General features: G+C 43.1%; 1 protein-coding gene across 1 annotated transcript; it reads right to left on the bottom strand.

Annotated features, from left to right (window-relative positions):
- Positions 1-7,041: 7,041 nt before the first annotated feature.
- Positions 7,042-19,771, bottom strand: ythdf2 (YTH N(6)-methyladenosine RNA binding protein 2). The gene is made up of 6 exons (XM_036542661.1): positions 19,576-19,771; positions 19,337-19,361; positions 17,539-17,618; positions 14,645-16,267; positions 10,068-10,130; positions 7,042-8,774 (listed from the first exon to the last, which is right to left on the bottom strand). The coding sequence occupies exons 1-6, from the start codon at positions 19,600-19,602 to the stop codon at positions 8,751-8,753; spliced, it is 1,842 nt and encodes a 613-aa protein (XP_036398554.1). The 5' UTR covers positions 19,603-19,771; the 3' UTR covers positions 7,042-8,750.
- Between the last annotated feature and the right edge of the window lie 1,149 nt (positions 19,772-20,920).

Raw genomic sequence — 20,920 nt, 5'->3', positions numbered from 1 at the left:
ATGAGCAAATGGGCCATGGCAATAATAATAATAATAATAATAATAATAATAATAATAATAATATGGAAAAAAACTAACCTAACGCAAATGACAATCAGAAAATGAAAATTACGTTGATAATGACAGATTCCTCACTATATTTGTTATGCACATTGGTAGTATTACCGCATTGCTCCATGACTTTACAATAAAATATACATGATGCAGAGTGATTTGCTGTTCCTTGTTTTTGTTGTGTCTGTTTCCTAAAATGGACATGATTATGATTGCAAGCACCATCGTCACAATTACAATTTTCATCATAATAATTTTCAACATATTCAGTTCATTGCACCAGCACTGAAAAGTGCTATCATAATCATCACCAGGACAGCATGGACAGTCACCATGAGTGTGTGAGACAGACTCACAGCCCGACTGTGTCTGACGTTCACCTCAGTCATACAGTCCACAATGCTCTTCCAATATTTCCATGACGCATAACGGCAATGCGATGTGTTTGCTGCAAGAATGGAGAATGCTACACATTAGCTGAACAGTCACAATCCTCCATTAGCTTGATGTTGTTGTGACTGTATGCATCAAGGCAGAGAGATATGGGACATATATTTTTGCCTGGACTTTATTGTACGGTCTTTTGGATATTGTCCTGAGATAGGACCCCCCTCCCCACCCCAACCTCACTGGCTTTGTGCCCCTCTACCCTGCCTTATTTGCTGTATTCCCTCCTGATGTGATGGGGGCAGGGCCTGATGACCTTTGACACCTCCAATTTTTCATGTTACCGCATAAGGGGTGAGGGAACCACATCAGGACACAGAGTCATGACTCACGTTTAGTGTTCGCCGCAGTGGAGCTAACGTTTAGCGAGAGTCTGCAGAACCTCAACGAGGTTCCGTCAGCATGGAATCGGCGCCGTGGCAACCCGATGTTCCACTCTCTTCCTCCCAGTACAGCAGTGGCCTGGCACAGACAGGCCACCTGGCCCGGGTAGACCCCCTGCTGCAAACAGTAGCCCAAACATATTGACACAGGCCTAATCTCCATTGTTCCCTTAAGGGGGCCTTGTTCCACAGAGCGTCTGGGAGCCCCAGCTTGACCTCGATCAACCCCCACCCCAAACACACACAGACCCAATCTGCCCTCCCCCTATGGATTAAAAGCAGGTCTGCCTCATTAGGTCATCTGTCTAAATGCAAGGCCTCTGTTATATGGTATAATAGGTGTTACTGCTCTTGCACTGAGTGTCCAAACCAGAGTGTATATCCACAAGGTTCACCATCACCAAGGTTAAGAGAAGGCACCGTGTGGATTCAGAAGTGAAAACACTATGACAGAGTAGTACAAATGTACACATCCACCCACAAATGTACACAGTACCAATATATGCAAATGAATGAAACTAAAAGCATGTAAAAAAAAACAGACAGAGGAAAAAAAGATGTAAGAGAGAAAGAAAGAGGGGGATAGGAGAGCAGAATATTCCTGAAACATGGATGAAAATGAGTACCCTTCCTTATTCTGTGCCTGCAAGGTCATGATGACAGTGCGTCATGCTAAGAGGGGCAGTGCTTGACTCATTCAGCCAGTGTTTCAAGGTGAGAAAAGCCTTCCCTGCTGCCCTCCTCTATCACAGGCCTAGGGAAAAAATAGCAAGGCATCAGGAACATGAATCGGTGCACCTTAGCTTCTCAACCCACAACATCTTAGTCTGTGATAGACAAAGTTGTCACACAATAGCGGGAATATGTACATATACACTGTGTATGCTTATGGGGTAACATTATGGTTCATCACAGCAGTGAAAGATATCAGGGCACAGCAGCGAAAGATATCAGGGCGCATCAGCCTTAAAAACATTGACGAAAACTATACTTTGCCGCCACCTACTGGCAATTCATGTTCAGTTAGTATACATGAAGTCAGTAGAAGCAGGTCCACCATCTTTTCTATGTACCTCCCTTTTCTCAAAAAAGCATAACTGAGATGCCTGCTAATCTTAGAGTGTGTGACTTCATAAAGTAATAATAAAAATTTAATCTCTCATAACGTCAGCACACATAAAACCACACCTCATATTTTCTGGTGAAAGGAAAAAAAATGTTGGACACAAATGCCATTAATCCACAAATCGCTGTCGCCATCTCCTGGACGGTTGCAAAATCACAGTCTTGTGAGCAAAGAGTGTTATAGAGAAAACATTAAAAAATAATAATTGAAATTCAAAGACACCTTTTCACAAAGAGAAACTTGAGGTTATGCTCTTTATGCTGAGAGTGGACACATCTTCCTTACACAGAACTCCATTTGCTGTGTAATTGCTGCTGAGTTTAAAATGGTTGGCATTAACTTTATAAAGCCAATTAAAGATTTACACGAGAGGTGATCACTGTTCTCTTCACAGCTATACAGCCAGATTCCTTGCAGTTCAAGCTCAGTGTTGTGGGTGCACAGGTTAATCACAAATGTAACCATTTAGGATTCAACAGTATCTGCTTTCTTGGGTGTGTGTTTCCGCCAAAATAGAAGTCAGGCTTCCATTTAATCAGCACATCCAATGGCGACCTACACGTAGAACTTGTAACCCATGCAAAGCAAAATTAGGCTGGCTCCCACTGACAAGGAAGACCCAAAAAAACCTGCAATCCTGAATGCAGTTAAAACCAAATCCCTGCAGCCCCTTACAACTGGAAGCATCCAATGGCTAAACTCTGACAAAGCAGTCAGCTGGACTGAGCTTTAATAACCGAACAACTCACACTATTAGCCTGCACAGATGCACCTCAGCTACAAAATGATGGCATAGCTGAAACTATAAAGCAGACTGAAAAACCTATGCAAAAAAAGAAAGAAAGAAAGAAACTGAAACATAGCGTGAATATGATTGCTATTGGGTTATGGAACATGACTATCTGCAGGCCTACTTCGCTGTCAGACATGTGCAGGCTCAGTAACCACAGCCTGGCCTTTGAGAAAGACCTACATAGAAAGTCATGGCAAGGAGGTCACTGTAAAACTGGTGAGGCATAGACAGAGATAACTCAGCTTCATGGTATGTTCACAAGGATTAATACCAAACACTGTGTGAAAAGTATGTTTTCCCTAGGCACACAGAAATTTGTATCTGGTTAAACCAGGAAAATTAAGAACATAGGAAAAAAAAACGCAATCATTAGAAAAGAGTGAAGTTTGGTAAAAAGATATTGTGAGTGGGTGGTTTCTTGTTAGAGGAAACCCACTGTGCTCTGATAAGAACTGAAGGAAGATATGTACTGAGAGCTCAGAAAATGGTTCACAGATAAGCAATGTAGTAAGCATTTTCCTCACACTTGACTCATGATAACCTTGATGTTTAAACTGGTGGCGTTTACATCACATATAAGGTAATGTTTTTTTTCCATAACAGTGTGAACATCACCACCACCACAAGTACACACCCAAGTTTTGCGCTTCACAAGTCGCAAAACTTGTTCAGGTGGCATCTTAAAAAAATACACTAGCATTAAACACTAGGCGTAGAGGAATTTATGATAACGCACTCGTGTGGTTGCCAAGACACACGACGAGTATATGTTTTTGCACATCTAGAGTTAAAAGTGGCAACAATAAATAAAGATACTCAGGGGTTCATAACCTGATGCCTCCCCGACTTCACCTACGTCTCTCGATTTTGTGTCCTTTCTCCACTTTCATCATAGAAATATATATAGTATATATATATTTACAATATACACCCTGGTTCTACGTCTACCTGTGAGATTTTTTTTCCCCCCACATACGGTTGGTAGAAAACGTCTTCGTCAAGGACCACGGGGACCAATGAAAATACGAATATTTTGGTGGTTCCGAAGAATCGTATGTGGCCTAGACCGCGGCTAAAGGGCGCAATCACGCTCCGCCCAATCTTTGTTGCGTACGCGGCACTGCAGGCTGTGGAGCATTTGGGTGTGTCGAAGTTTAAAACAAAGGGTATCGCTTCATACCACGCCGATCTAGTGTCAACACGTATTTGTAAAAACGACAGAGGTGAAAAAGGTTTGTTGAATAAAACACGTAAGGAATTATCTCACCGTCGAAGAGTTTCCGTCTGGGGTGCGATCGGATTTTCAAGCGTCGCAAGAAGTTAATAGAAGATAATTTTGGGATTTTGGCCATTTAAAATTTAAAAGCTAAATACAATCCGTGAGCGAGTGTTTCATGAACGTTTTTCATCCATTAGGTTGCAAGGGATTTTCCCTTCTTGTAAAAATGTCATTTTAGTATTTGGGTGCATTTTATAGTCACAGTCTAATGGTCAGTAATGGTGCCCTAGACACCAGCAGACATTGGGGTCATTACATATAGTGGTAATTTTTCAGCGAGGATTTTTTTAAATTAGAAAAAAATCTGATAAATGCGCTTGAAAAAGGAATACTGTAGAAAACAGGAAAGCGTGGTATCCTGGTAACAGCTCATATTCTATTTGGGGGACTGTAGCTTGCTTGCGGCTAGAGGGTTGCAAACTCAAATCCTGGTGTGTAACCGTGAACAAGGTGCTTGTGCCCGAGCAGTTGTAGGGAAGATTCTAAATAAGTAAATATTATTGGAATGTAAGCTATTTATATTTGTCCTCGCTACCTGAGGGTGTTGCCTGTGTCCGGCTGAAGTCACGTGTTAAGACATATCCTAACTAAATATCTGTCTGGCGGGCAGGGTGATCTGCCACGTAATTACTGCAATTTTTGGTATTCTTTGCGAACGCGACACCTGAAATATGTTCACCTTCTCGTCTGGTCGGAAAAGGATGACTTTCACTGACAGAGACAGACCCACCGATCCTCGTTTCCAGTGGATTCTTCATCAGTATTTTCTGTGCAACGGTCTCTAAACCAAGACTGACCGTTATTCCTACGGAAGATGTAAGCACAGAGAAACAGCAATGTGTAGCAGTGGTTAGCAAAGAGGACTTCAGAGGTTTTGAGGATGGACCTTAATTATATATTCTGCACTGACACATTATCCTTATCGTATTTGATGGTCTTTTGACCTCAGTAGCTGAAGTACGGCCCAGGTATATATATGGGCACAGAGACTTCCTTATTTTATTAATTTTCCTACACTGTTCCAACTATATGTTTAACATAAACACTGTTCTGTTTACCGTGCATACACTGTACAGCTTTAAAGCATTTTGTGGTGTGTTCCAGTTCCATATTACTTAGTAGTAATACTGGGTGCATAACAAGCCCACATGCAGGACTACAGAAACTCTTACTCTGGGCCAGTCCTGTGAGCAAATAGTGTATTGAAGATAAAAACAAGATTACAACAATATTATGTGTTGTGTGCAGAACTACTGCTCAAATCCTAACATGAAAAATCAGTAGTTACCCCTCTTTCTGGTAATGTGACATGCAATGTCATAGAGGTCAGTTTGGTGAAAATGATAATGATTTGCCTAGGTGCATTATCTGTTCTGTTTTTGATACTTAATATTATATTAAACACCATATTATCCGTATACCACAAACCCAGGGTTTCCTCACATTAAAGATGAGCACAACATGGCAGTATAAATGGATGCTGTTTAATGTCCTTGTGGAGCCAGTATACTGCCATCTTAGCAGTGTAAGAGAGGGATGGAGGAACACAGTTTTTGCTATTACTCAGCATAGATGATCTCATTTCTGAGGGCCCAACTTCCTGCTTTAATAAAATATGTGAAGAATTGAATTAGCCCAAATTCACAACTTGGTTCTTTCTGGGGTGAGTATTGTTGGCATAAAATTGGGAAATATTTTAACCGCTTTACAGCAGGTTCCTCTTTTTTTAATAAACAGTATAAACAAGCCACATTTTTACACATATTTAATATGCACCAGAAAGTTTCTGTTTCATATATATTTTATATATTTACTGTAAATACACAGGAGGGGCATGACTATAGGACACCGTCATCCTGTCCCTTTGATCTGTCAGATGATTTACATTGCAAGGGGTTGTGCTGTTCCCAATTGTTGAGTCAGTGGTGTACATGTTTCCAACTCACACTTAACTGTGGCAACTTCAATCAGAGGACAAGAAAGGGTTCGGCTACCCACCATCGACAAAGCCAGGAGCAGGGAAGCGTCCTCTACCAGCCATGGGCCTGCTGTTTCGCAGCCATTCAGAATCTGATCAAACCTTTCAATCACCTTCTACCTACTGATTTAGCAGGTGAATCACCTGTAGGTTTCGATTGCCCAACTGATAGCACTCATTATCCCGGTTTGACAAACAGCTGACATGTCGGGCCTGGCAAGTGAAGCAAGGAGTAATGAACCCCCTTGTGACCAATGACCAGCAGTGCAGTCCGTTAAAAAGAGAATGCACTGCACCCATAGCAATACACCATTTTCAGCTTCAACAGAAACATGCTGAAACAATCATATTAAAAACAGGAGAGCCTGGCTATTCTAAAATTGAGAGGAACGAAAGTCTTAAGACCAGTATATTGAGAAATATCCCACTAATCTTGCCACGGTCTTGTTCCTAACGGGACAATTAATCAGTTACAAGACATTCAAACTTGGTAATTATTTTATGTTCTTAAATTTATCCCATTGGTGTTGTTCACATCCCTTTACTGTGTATAAATAGACTTTAAACCCACTCCTTTAACAAAAGGGGATATTGGACCTTGTAACTCAATATGGCTGTGGGGATTACTGCAACCCATTGTCTTACTCTGGTATAATGTGTACATTACTGCACATTATATATACATTAACATACCTTAGACTAGATATTTCCACTGCACACTATCAGTATTCCAATTCTCAAAGCCACAGCAACAAAGGTTGAATTTGGCTGCAACTTTCCAAATATTAATTGACAATATTACTTAGAGGCAAAGAAAGTTTGACAAACCCCAACTCAAGACTTAATGTTAAGACTGGTTGAAATACAATGTTGTATTTCAAGGATGTGTTACTAGCTGAACAACAAAAACTTGGAATTTAAATGTTCAGTCTCTTAAAAAAAAAAAAAAACTACAGGGATTTATGGGATATAATGGGGCTAGGTTATATTAGTGAATTATCTTCACTGCCAGAACTATACAGTGGGGATATTCAGCATCCCAGTTTCTCCAGTCCTCAAAACAGTGGATTCAGATTAATCAATGACACAGCTAGCCACAGCTGGCCTTCTACATTAAGCATGAGTTTAATCACTCCTGAGATGCACATTTCACTTGCAGCTATTGCATGCAGGCAGTTTGCAAGGCTCCTCAATGACATTTCTGGGGCCACAGGAGGTCAACACCAGTCCTCAAGGGGGTACTGCAGGCTCTGTGATTATGTTTCAAGTCCCTCACATTTGTAGGATTACTGGTGGGTGGGGGGTTTAATTGTCGCACCCCATAATTGCATAAACAATTTCTAAGGACTGCGAAAGAATGGAAATGCTCAAGCAGCCTCCATGGCTTTGCGGCCCGAAGTAACCGATCCCCAGCATTGTTCTAGATGGCCATAAGCTGAAAAAGAAAATCACAAGACTTCCTTTATGCAGCATCTTTATTATGCCACCGATAAAAGCCAATGTTTTGAAAAGAAGACCCTGCGAGTCAGGTGGTGAAGGTGTGAAGTGGTGGGGTGGGGTTATCATGGAGGAGAAGGTGCGACAGACTCAGGTACGGGTCGTGGATTGTAACACATTCACTTCTTCTTGGTAAGAAAACTAAAATGTGCTGCATGACACGCGTGCTTACTGTCAAACGAGGGGAGAGCACACACGGGGTCTGCGGAGTATGATGTCACATTTATTACGCTGAACTGATTAATAGAGAGAGGTGCCAGGCCCGTCTCACTGTTGACTTAAATGGAGGAAGAAACAAAAATGATAAAGGAAAGAGCAGCCCATAGCAACAAGAGAAAAAAGTGTTTTCTCAAAAGACAGCAGAACACAGCCCATTTATACACTATTAAATCATACAGGACCAAGACTAACTTAACAATTCTTTAGATTTGCTTTCAGTCCCCACCCCCCCAATACAATAAAAATAAACTTAGGACCCTGAACATTCAATAGCTTTCCTCCATATTTTTTTTTTTTGAAAGGGGGGTGGGGGGATAGGCAGAAGGAACATTTTGGAAGGCGATGACAATTGTGAAGCAATATTCTTGGTGTATCCACGATGCACTATCCATTGAGATGGAGATCCCATTCCATATCCCATTTGGACAAACAAGTCTCCCCACAACGGGGGTTGGGGAGTGGGGGTAAGAGGTACAAAAATGAAAAAAGAAAAAAAAAAAACTGCCCCCTTTCAGCTGCAGGCACTAGCAGCCAGCACTAAATTTTCCATTCTAGGTTTTTTTTTTGAGAACGAAGTAAAGCCTTGCTTTTGGACTGTAAAAACAAAAGGTTTATTAAAAAAAAAAAGGAGATGGAAAAAAGAAAAAGCAAATGAGGAAAAATATGCGGTGATGGGGAAGGGAGATAAGTGGGGTGGGTGGGCGGGCAAAAAAGAAAATGACTGGTTCACCTAAGGATGCTATAGAATCGCTTTAAGTTTTTTGTAGTCCTATGAATAATTGTTTCTTTTTTTTACTACAAGTTCAAAGTAAGTCTTTAAAGTCAACAGAAATCAAGAAAGAGTCTTCATTTAGTTTTTTTTCTTTTGTGTCCCTGGTTAATTTTTTTTTCCATTTGAATTTCTGAAAAGATCTGGATGTAGGGGAGAAGTCAGGGGGGGGGTCATCGCAGTCTATTGCCAGGAGCGATGACGGTTACTTGACACGTCCTTGGCGCTCCTGTGAGGGAGAGAGAGAGATAAAGGTAAAGATTGGGGTCTTTTTTTTTTTTTTAATCTTAAAAAGGTATTCCACATGTTTGTTGCAAATATCTGATTGCCTGTTTTGCTAAAGCCAATCAACAGCAATGGAGAGTAACTAAGGTTGGAATATCATCTTACCTTTTGTTATTGGCTGAGCCATGTAGTGCAGGGTGATGTGTTAAAAAGAGCAAAGACTACCCGTAAGTTCCAGCTACTTATGTGCAAGAGAAGAAAGTTCTCAGTGACAAGACTGCTTGACAAGACCCTGAACTCAATTTTTAATTTTACTAAGTGGTGGTGAATATTACCGTTAAAAGTGGGATACAGTTATCAGGCCAAGACCCTGTGGCTTCCTGCTTCAATCAGCTGCATTCTCACACATTTAGGGTTGGTGAAGCTACAGTACATTTTATTTGCAGGGGGTTGCACCATTCAAAGCAATTTTTTGTCAAACGCATCCCTGCTGCACAGGGCAGTGGTCTTTGTAAAGGGTCCTAACCTCAATCTCGACAGCAAAATTCCAGCTGTGGAAGATGAGAAGCCACAAATGTAAATACTGGGTGAACTTGAAAAATGTAGTTCGCCAGGCAAACTCTCACCTACAATATAACTGTATGTGGCATATTAAATGCAGTGCATCAGTCTGGCAAAGCAGTCACCCACAGCATTTGTTGACTTGAGACCACACCTGTCTTTCTAACAACACAGATCCCGCATGGCATTTATTACAGGCGAAACCAGACGGACACTGTGCAAGCCCCTCAAAAATTCGAACAGCCACCCATTTTTAAATAGAAGCTAGAGTAATCCATCTTTGAACATTACACTCACGAACAGCATTTGGCAGGATGTACAAAGTGCATACCTAAGTAGCCTTTACCACAGGAAAAAAAAAAAAAATTAAATTATAAAAGGGTCCACTTCAACATTTTGTTGCACTGAAAGTCTGTGTGTGTCTGTGTGTGCTGGGTACAAAGTTTTACAAGTTCAGAACTTTTTGCAAACAAAGTGGCAAAGGTGATAAAGTGATGGTCTGCTGTATTGACAGGCTGCTAGCCAGTGAAAAAAATGATTCAGAATGCCAGCTGTGGACATCTGGACAATATTTGACTTATATTTTATTGATGCAGTGATGGAAGTCGCTCTGGATAAGAGCGTCTGCTAAATGCATGCCATGTAATGTATTGAGCTGTATAGTTGTAGAGGCATGTCTTCAAAACATGTTGTTGCCCCATACTGGGGTCTAGCACACAGATGTGTATACAATCACCTGCAGTCTGTAATGGCTCCTGCTGGGGTTACCGGTGTAGGGATCGCTTCCTTGAACTTCGACCTGTTATGGGACATGAGAAAAAGTCAGGTTAGAACAATAACAGCTTGTGATCATCTGCAAAACTGCGTGCAAGTGTGAAAGGGTGCAGAGTTCGTCAATACACATTTGTTTCTGTTCACGGGATGGGAAGTGCACAACGGAACAGGTGAGCACCATCATTTCAACCCATTTCGTCAGGAAAATGTGCCTGTGTTTGTCAAATTGCACTGAGTTCGACTTGAACTGTGTTACCTTCCATGAAAGAAAGACCACCTAGTTCCAATGAAAACTAGCTTTCGGAGAACTTGGAAAGAAAATTCCACGCTTACATAGCGCCAGCCACCCGCTCCAGACGGCTATAGCTGCAGCTCCGCGGGAAGGCTGGAGCATTCCTTCCCAAAATGCAATTGCTTCCCCCATCCTGTGCCCCACCTGGTCCTATTGATGCACAATGTCATCCTCCCTCCAAATCTGGCTGCATACAAGACTGCCCAAGAGTGTGGCTGAGAGCAGGGGGCGGTATGTCACACAGCATTTTTGGAAATTCCACTGACAGATCTGCTCCATTGGCAAACTAAACAGGTTAGTAGGACCCTCTATTGCCTACCCTACTATTCCACTCTATTGTGGAATCACAAATAGAGTTGCCCTTTCAAAAACGGATTTGGTTTGATGGAATTTGGAATTTTAAAATTAATCATTACAAAGCAGCAAGTGTACCGAGTATTTCACTTGGTTTAAGAAAAAGAAAGGCATGTGCATATTGATTGACACTTACAAAAGGCTAATTGTGTAACAATCTTGGTCTGCGTGTGCTGGATGCACAACCTCAGCACTGTAATTACCATGTTTCAGGATACAGTGGAGCAGTACTCTTTTCTACTGAATGTCTAACAGCAGCAGGACCTTTTAATGTTTGTACCCAGAAGACAGTGCTTGCAAGTAAATTCACTACAGTTTAATTGCAGTCATGCGTTTAATTTTGCATTTATGGCTTAAAGTGTCTGGTATGTCAGTAGAAGTCTGGAACGTCTGTGGAAGTGTGAACAACTTAAGTCATTCTAATATTTGTGGATGACGGACAGAGGCTAAAAAACCACAACAAATAACCGTCCAAAATAAGCCAACAGGAAAAACCCTCAAAGCCAGTCAAAGAGAAAAAAAAGAAAATGGAATCCACCATTCTGAGAAGAGGGAAAAAATATGGGAAAAGTTGCAAGGTTCACTAGATGCTTTAAATGGTAAGCAAAGGGTTCGGCCAGTCCCCTTAAATGTCAGTTATACACTAAGCATTCAAATTAGAATAGATTCCACCAGTTATAAACATGATACAATTATACTTCACCAGCTAATTACCCCCCCCGTGACCAAGAGGTGGAACAGAAGGTAAGCTACCACCTCACTACCACCAAACTGTGCGTCTGATAACAGGGCAACTGGAAACTGGCAGGATGGATTTGACTGAAACTTGGTGAAATTACTGCCTTTAAGAGAAGAAATCAGTAGGTTTAAAGGGTGCCATGACACCTGTTAAAGGTGGTAAGGTAAGCACACTTCTGTGCAACACTGCTCCTTAGTTCTGACCTGCAGAAATGTTACTACCCCCATCACTGCCACAGAGCGGAGATTACGCGATTGCCCCGGGGGAGATCCCGCTCTTTAAACAAACAAAATGAAAAAGTTATGGACACATGGATAAAAAAAGAGATGGGATTTGCATTTGGGACAGGGAAATGCTGAAATGTGGTGCTGAACATGAGGTAACCATAAACAGCTGACGTCTGAGCCCAGAAAGAGCCTTTGTTTGAAATGGGCATTTAAAAGTATAGCTCCTACATACGGTGGAGGTGGACAGCGTGCTTCTGTGGTAGGACCCCCCAAGAGAATATGAATGTTGACGAGGTCCAAAGACCCATACATAATTTAAAAATATTTTTAGAATGCCTCCAGTTTAGAATTTTTATAAAACTTAAATTACAGAAATTGTCACCCACCAATGGTTTCATCTTTCATTTGTTTTCAACTTGTTTTGTGTGGGGGGAAAAAAAGCCACTGAAATAACAAATGACATCCATTGTCATGCTGTGTTAATTATGTAAAACACAGCCTGTGTGTGGTGCACTCCAGAGACCACAGCAGGGACAGCATGTTTGGATGCATCCCGTTTTCCTGGACAGTGACTGGATGAAATTTTTGTGCAATTTCACCAGTTCTCACCATCTTAAATGCAACAATAATGCGGAGCATTCCACATTAAACCGGCAACAGCACCTCCCACAAAAAACATCATGGATGCTTTCTGACACATAACTTCCTTCCACAAAAGAATTCAGAACAGAGGTGAAATGACAGGTAAGCTGTAAGCTACATGCTATCGTTTCCAGCTTTACTGTATCTTGTGCTGGTATGAGCTGTATTAACCAAACTCATGAAACTTCATCCAAATGAAATACTCCCTTTTACACTGAGTAACTGTTCTGTTAAATTTACAAGTTAATGAGATTACCAATAAAACATGCATGTATATTTTTAAATGTAAAATTGCTTCCCTAAAATGCTGTGTTTAAAAGTGTCAGCATTTCTGGTCACTGTGGATCTGTATACCTGCACAGCAATCAATGGAAGGCCAATCTGAATAAGTATATGCAGCATCTACATCTACTGGGCAGAGGTTCCTTTACTGAATACTAGAAAGACCAACATCACAACAGCCTTTCTCCTTTGCACTGTCTTTGAAGATATGTACAGTTACAATGAAGCAGTCAACATCCAGCATTCTATTAGGGTTCTGCCCTAATGCCACATCCAGTTGGATAAATTTTGAGCACCAACTACAATGTCTGCCTCCCATTTTTCTTGCAATGTTTTTGTAAGTCCGCTAACTCCAAAGATAACTTGGTGTTAAAAAGATACTAAACTAGTGTAACAACTAGTGTGGTCTTACAAACTAGTGCATGTTATATAAAACAAATAGAAAAATAACCAAAATTGGCTTCCTAGCAACAATACTGATATATTTAACAGGTTAAACACGGCTGGTTAAGTTTATTTATGCCACTAGTGAGTCTGATGAAACATTTAAACAGTGACGACTTAACAGGATGTGATCTGTTGATAAGCCATAAGGCTGATTCTGCATTAATACTGCAAAACGCCATTTGATACATTAATTAACTTACCAGTCAAAAGTTCAGTTAACGATACAACAGAAACTGACATTTCAATTTAGCTAGCTCTTTGTATGCATGCACACATGAAACCTTCATGGCTTAGTAGTTTGAGAATGGGGGCTTGTAACCAGAAGGTTGCCAGTTACACTGTTAAATCCTTGAGCAGGGTACTTAGAGCCTAAACTGGCTCAGTAAATATGCACCTGCACAAAAGCGTAACATGACAAATAGGAGCTATAAGTCACCCTAGATCAGGACATCTGCCAAGCAAATGGTGCACATAAACTGCTTGAGAGAGCAGTTGTTGGGACTTTTAGCACTACATCGGCTGACTGCTAATATTAATCAGCAAAATAAGGGTACAAGTACAAGTAATGCAAGCACGCTAAAATAATTTGATGTGCACTGTGTCTGAGCACAAAACTGCATAAAGTCATGTCTTTCTCAGCTGTCGTGTCAATCTACAATCTGCTCCTTTCATCTAGCTATAAAGAATAAAACTTTTAAAACAGAACACTTAAGATTCTATTTCATAAGGTTCTGCAATATATGTTATGTCAGTTTTTTAGGTAGACCATGCTTTTATAGAAAAAAGTCAGTGCTTCACTACAGGTTATGATGCCACCATTACTAGAGGCGGCCATTCATTTCCAGTCGGTGCTGGAGCTGGTCTTTATTTCCCCGCTTATACGAGCCAGAACTGGTTACAGCTCATACGACGACATCATCAGGCCTGTGCAACACCTGCATGAGCGTGGAAGTGCTGTTTCACAAAGCATTAACAGCAGCACTACAGTGCATGTTTATTATTAAAGTGAATGAATGGCATGAGGGGGCACCAAGTTCTCAAAAAGACAAACGCAGGTCAAAGAAGCTAAAGAGCACCTTCACTTTCACAAGAAAGCCTGGGTAAGAACTTTCTAGCTAGCATAATGTGTGGACTTTTGCTTCCTTTTGATAGATAAAAAGTAAAAATAAAACAAAGTATCACAGATTTACAGTAAAATCACAAAAAGGGGTACTTCCGGGTGGAGCCAATCCGATTCCAAGAATGAGCTTAACATGAGTAAGTAGACTTGTGAAATTTTGGATGTGATACACTCCACATGACGAAAGTGGCAATTTTTAAATTAACCAATAACCAACCTGCTTTAGGACTGCACTACTCAAACCTTTTAATTTTTCTTCTGAAATCATTCTCACCCAGGTGGAAAAGCACAACTTGTTGGGATCAGTAACATTAGTCCGCTAAACATCTAGAGAGAATCACCAGACTGAGGCACAGGAGGCAACAGGCTCTTATTTTTGGAGGGAAAATGGCGGTGGTGGTGGTGGGGGCAGGGTTTGGGAATAGGAGGGAGTTACCTTTTTGACACTCTCCTCCTCCTCTTGGCGCTTCTCGTAGTGGGAGAAGTCGTCAAAGATGGAGGTGGTGTGCTTGTAGCTGGCGATGATCTTCAGCACCTGCCTGGCCTTGTCCAGGGGCACCTCCTGCGTGTCCCGTGAGTTGGTGACCGGCTTATTCTCGTTGTTCTCCAGACGGATGTGCCGGAGCTGGCTGTTGGGGACGTCCTTGACAAAGATCCAGCGCACGTCGAAGCGGCCCTTCCACTTGTCCTGCGACCAGACGCCGGCACAGGTGTTGTAGTCCACGGGCGAGCGCATCTCGGCCACGCCGCAGAAGTGCCCGCTGCCGTTCACGCTGAACAGCAGGTACAGCGGGCCCTTGGCGGCCAGCGAGCGGTAGGCAGCGTCCAGCCGCTTGTTGCCGTGCTCCGTGCTGCACCAGATGTTGTACTTGATGGAGCGGTGGATGTCGTCCTCCGAGTAGCTCTTGATGATGAACACCCGCCCTTGCTTGGGGTTCCAGTCAAAGTCCTTGGGGTTGTAGTTGTTGACCAGCCGCAGCTTCTCCAGGATCGGGTGCGGCTCCAGGGGCACCGGCACCCCGCCCACCCCAGAGTTGGGAGGGGACTGACCAGCCCCGCTGCCGGCGTCCCCAAACCCGTTGGCACGGTTACGAGGCGGCACCCAGCGGGTGGGCGGAGCAGGCTGGGCAGAGGGCTGTCCCTGTGGGAGCGGCGGCTGGCCCATCCCCTGCTGGCCAGGTGGGGGCTGCTGGTGCTGCCCGAGCTGGGCAGCAGGGGGCGCCAGCTGTCCATTGGTGAGGGGCAGCTGTGGTCCCCCTCCGGCAGTAGCACCGGGCTGAGGGGAAGCCTGGTTGGGTGGCTGGCCGTTGCTGGGGATGGTTGCCTGCTGGGGCGTGGATGCTTTGGGCATGGTCCCTTTGTTGTCCCAGGTGCCAATGTCCATGTTGTGTTTGATGGGGGGAGGGGGCAGGTTAGTCCCACCCACACCACCCTTGGTTTTCAGCTTGGGCTGCGGTTTGGCTGGCTTGCTGGCGATGTCCGCCCAGGAGGCAGGCTTGGCTGGTGCGATGGACACGGGGGGCATGCTAGGGGCACCAGTCACCTGGTTGAGGGGCCCCCCAGGGAGACTGGATCCCACCACTTTAGGTGCCATGTCCCCAGCGCCAATCTTAAGCCCTGCCATGCCCTGATCCAGGCTGTTCATCCCCGGGGCCTTGTTGAGAGGCTCGTTGGCAGCAAAGGGAGACTGTCCGTCAATCATGGCGCCCCCTAGGGAACTGGGGGCATAGGCGTAGCTGCTGCTGTAGCCCGAGCTCTGCGTGGACTGTCCCTGAGAACTGCTGCTGCCCCAGGCCGAGAAATCAATGCCGCTGGGGAAGAAGTTGAACCCATGCTGCCCCAGGAAAGGGTTGCTGCTCAGTGCCCCCGCCTGGCTAAACATGGCGTCTGGCAGGAAGTGGGGCTCCCCATTGCTCAGCTGTCCATAGGAGGCCAGGTAAGGCATGGGGGGGTCGCCGCCGGTCGACCAGGCCGCCTCGTTCAGCGAATAGGAGAACCCTATGGAGGGGCTGTAGTAGCTGGGCATGTAGGAGTCCGACATGGCCGTATAGGCATTGCTCTGTGGGTAAGGGAACACTACTTATTAGCAAGTATGAAAACATATGTGCAACAACCATCTGCTTAACAGCACAAGCTTTCTTTCAGCAAATGCTTCCACATACTGGTGGCTAGGATGTGAGATGGTGTGGGGTAGGTGACCAACGCATGCAATTTTAGGCACTTGAAAAATCAGCCCCCAGCCCCCCCCCCAAACCATCTTTTGCCTGATTGTTTATCAGCGTACATTTTCACACCAGTAACTTGCTTTGTCTGGACACAGAGTGGCATGGACACAAAACAAAAGGATGCTGCATACCAACGACTGGAGGAATCCAGGCTTTTATTCTGCACTGGCCTGTTTTTCCGAGAAAGTACCCAGGCAACTGACAAGCTGGCTGAGGAGCATTACCTCATGACAAACCATGCAATCAAAGGGCATGATTTACCAACGGAAACATATGAAACTATGCATGCCACTTTAACCAATTTTCACACAGTCAGAACACACTATTCTCTGCAATGCCAGACTAATTGGGGGAGACAGTTATGCATATAGGCCTTTCATAATATAGTTATTCAGTCATTGTTTCTTTTTTGTGTAGCTATATAATTGCTCACTACAAGCAGGTATATGCTGCAATATCTTATTCTTATACAGACTGATTAATGATTTATAGGGTGAATTCAGAGTGAGTGTTATTACTGAAAAAGGCCCTCTTATCCAACTGAATCTGGCAGCTGATCTTAAATTCAGAAAGACATTACAAAGGGAACTTTGGGAGTGCAAATGGAGACACACACCATTAAGGCCATGACATCGCTTGCACAGAGCGGTCCTCACTTGCACTCTCTCTGGCTGGTGCAGTCAGGAGTTCAGCATCCTTTAAGGTCCCAGTTATACTTCAGGAAGTGCAAGTATTCAAACACGAAACTTTCAGGACTCCCGTTTTCAGGGGCCTTGATTTTAAGGATCGCGATGATGAGAACATAACTGATAGAAAAAGCTGAAAGTGTACTGGCTGACAGATGTCACAGTGGCGCCGACCAATGAACTTGGACCTTGTAGAGTAAGTGGAGGCGGGAGCACTACAGCTCTAGTGCATTTCTAACAGGGGATGCCAACGAGCAATTAGCTACCAGATCAGGGGACAAGGAGCACTCAGAAGCCTTGGAATGTGTCAGACTGACAACCAGTCTGCCATGAGCTAGCATGGCAGAAGAATGAGGAATGAACTGACAGTGGCAAAACTGTTTCTCGTCCCTCCATGAGTAGAGAAAAAAAGAACTTACCTGTCTGGCCTGAGTGTTCAGGTACGGCTCAAACTCATCATCATTTAAAGTGTCCTTTTGGTTTACAGCTCCGTTTTGCACTACAATGAGAAAATTACAAGTTACTGTCAGCCCTCTAAAACATTCGGAAATATGGTTTTAAAATTGTTCGATAATGCGTGCCAGTCTATCGATCGAGTCTGTGATTTAAGACGGGGTGGAGAGAAAAAAAATGTAGCCATTTCGGCAAGACCAATTTCATTCGCTCATTGGTGCACTTAAATGATTCCTGAGTAAATGAAGCTGCTAGCTAACTACGTTCGTCTCAAAGTGGAAGGCAAAAAAAGTCCAGACAGCTTGCTAGCCATCTACATCTCGTCTGCTGCATAATCCACATCTCTTTGCCACACCTCGCCGATTCATAAGATGTTGAAATATCTTAGTGACACACTACACGAAACAGGTCTGATTAAAAACGCAAAGGGTAGTAGTTTATTTTTGACAGTTCAGCTAACGTTACACATCATCTTCGTTTGCCGCCACCTGTGTAGAAAGACAGGCTGGATAGCCCGGCTTCAGGAGGGGAAGTGTGCGCTTGGCTAACGTTAACCGGCTAAACGTCGTTGCCTCCTGGCTTGCGGCTTTAAGATTACCCTTAAAAGAAGGGAAAAATCGGTGATTTTAAGGGTACATATTACAAGCTTGCAAATGCGCCTGCCAGTGTGGGCAGGCACCGTAAATGCGGCAGAGGCCTCCCCAAATGTAATGCATCTTCGTATTTAGGTTCCGTTTGACTTCCAACATTTGCCTTCATAGTCACTGGGTTAGAAAACAGATTGGAAACGACCCGCAACGAAACGCACTCTTTCTTATAAATGATTGTTCGTTATTTGCCATCTTAACATTAATCTGTAGACAGCAACAAAACACTTCAGACGTAGACGCTGTCGTACTAGAGTACTTAGTTAGCTAGCAGTTGGTTGCTACAACATGGCTAAAAAGCTAGATAAATGTGCGTTGCGGACTCTAGAAAATAAACAAACCTAGCTACCTGCCGTTAGCAAACTACATCGGTCCAACAACTCTGCTCTTAGGTTGTAACACTTACCTTCCTAGCTAACTACTCGAGCCATATGCTAGCTACACGCCATCGTTTAACACTGTCTATGGTTATCCAGCTAGCTGGCTAAATAACTTAGCAAATGTTAACTGGCTTGACACGGTGAATAGTTAGCTAGTCTACCTAGCTAATGTTACCGTGCTTAGTTAGCTAACGTTAGCCAGCTGGCCAACATCGAGGTAGGGAGTTAGATAGCTGCTAAAAATTAAATTATTGATAGTTGGTTAGCCAACTATGTGACTCCCTACGTTGAACTGGCAATAGAAAAGCATGTCTGTCGACAGCAAGATAGCTACCTGTAAACTGACGTCTTTCTTACCATACAAGCTGGCTGCATGCATCATCAAGACCACTTCCTTGGATTTTTTTTCTCTTAGCTAGCTAGCTAGTTAGCTAGTTATCGTTACCAGGATGTAGCTACTTAGAAGGCTCAAATAAAACACAGGAAGTAATTTAATATCATTTTACAAAAAGAAACTAAAGTAACTGGCCACATTGAGTTTAGTCGACTTAATTAAGGAGCTATTATTTAAATCGGGTTCTTTTCACAGCCCGTTTCCAACGCGAACAAACTGCGCTTTAGTGGATACGGGCCTACTAGCGCACGCAGAGCGGCAGGATCTCCAGCCTACACGCAAGGGAACCGCACCGACTCGCACTCCGTACTCCCGATTAAACAGCTTTTTTTCGCCAACTCACCTTTATTTCCTTGGCCTTTCGGTCTCTGGATTGGGTCCAGGTGATTCATGAAGGTTTGAGTTATGAGAAGAAAAGAAGGAAAAAAATAAAGAAATTTATATTCACCAGTCAGTCCTATAGCAGGTGGTCAGGCCTACTGCACTACAGAGAGAGAGAGTCACTGCCGTTTCTGGTACTACGTCTCGGTGGAATTTTTTTTTTTTTGGTCTCGTAAATATTTAAAAAGTGCCTTTCTTTACCTGTTCAAGAAGGCTGCTGGCTGACATTTCTTTCTCCCTGGGGCCTGCGTATTAAATTTAGTTATTAATTAATGCGGCAGGGTGTAGGAAATGTCTATTCGAGAGTTAGCCAAGTGCCCCTGTCTCTCTATAGAGCTTGGTTTCTACACAATGGCGGGCTGCAGTTCCTTTGCTCTCTCAGCGCTGTTGAGAGAGAATAGAGACTATTTCAACATGGCTGAGCGGCTGAGGTGTACCGAAGGCATATTTATTTGCGAGAGACTAGCGCCACCTAGAGGAATGGAGGAACTTGAACCAGTACCTGGGCACATGAACATTATGGTAGTTCATGGCCATCTGTTACTGTAAAACATGTTCACAGCACCCCTGAAACGATGATACAGGGATTGTCGTTAAGATATTTCCTTGTATGGCAGAGCAAAGCGAGGAGGTCTGTAGACCTGGCTAAGCCAATAACGTGAAAACAGTACAAACAGGGGGGGACTCCTTTCAGATCCAATAAAACATACGTGTGTTTTAAGGTTCCTCTAGTTCCCTTCCATAAACAATGCAGTTTGGGCGACTGCTGAACTCAGGTTGTTGGGTGCTGCAGTCCAGCTGGTTACCCAGCTGTCTTCACACCACTAACACTCTCAGCTTTAGGTAGCAGACTTTCTCAGTCCTGGTCTTGTGAACCAGATATACAGATTCAAACTTGTCTTAATCTACAAGTTTGATCAAGCTCTTGCTTGAATGTTCTGCTGGGTTTTATATCTTCTTAAAATTATTTTTGGTACTGCAAATAATTTGTTGAAGAACTGTATTCAGTATGACCAAAGATAAATGCATAGGCATTTCTTCAACTTGTATTTGATAATGTCTGACTGTTGAAATATGAAGTGTTTTTTTTTTTTTTTTTTTTTTTGCAGTAAGTGCAAAATGTTCAAAAAGTTGTTCTAGATCTCATAACAATCCATTGAAAAAATAATTTTTCCAAATTATACTGAGTAATAATCCATATTACTAATTTAAGGTACAAATGAACACAAATAGGGCAGCAGTGTAGCATAGTGGTTAAGAAGCAGGAGTCGTAACCGAAAGATTGCCGGTTCAATCCCTGCTGGGACACTGCTGCTGTACCCCTGGGCAAGGTACTTAACCCACAGTTACTTCAGTAAATATCCAGCTGTATAAATGGATAACATTGTAAAAACAACTGTAACCTATGTAAGTTGCTTTGGATAAAAGCATCTGCCAAATGAATAAATGTGAATACCTTTACTTTTTGATTTTATTATATGCCTCCATCTGAAATGTTTTTTTTTTTCTCTCTCTCAGAGAACTGACTCAGAGAACTTAACATTAT

This window comes from Megalops cyprinoides, chromosome 12, assembly GCF_013368585.1.
Source record: "Megalops cyprinoides isolate fMegCyp1 chromosome 12, fMegCyp1.pri, whole genome shotgun sequence".
Lineage (NCBI taxonomy): Eukaryota > Metazoa > Chordata > Actinopteri > Elopiformes > Megalopidae > Megalops > Megalops cyprinoides.
The sequence above is the reverse complement of the archived record's forward strand: the minus strand, read 5'-3'. Positions and strand labels throughout refer to the sequence as shown.

Bases quoted from the DNA above. Each gene is read 5' to 3' on its own strand.
- ythdf2 (XM_036542661.1), bottom strand. From the start codon at position 19,602: ATGTCAGCCAGCAGCCTTCTTGAACAG. The intron at 19,362-19,575 runs GTAAAGAAAGGC...GACCCAATCCAG, and splicing joins CCAGCAGCCTTCTTGAACAG to AGACCGAAAGGCCAAGGAAA. The intron at 10,131-14,644 runs GTAACTCCCTCC...GTCCCATAACAG, and splicing joins AGGAGGAGAGTGTCAAAAAG to GTCGAAGTTCAAGGAAGCGA.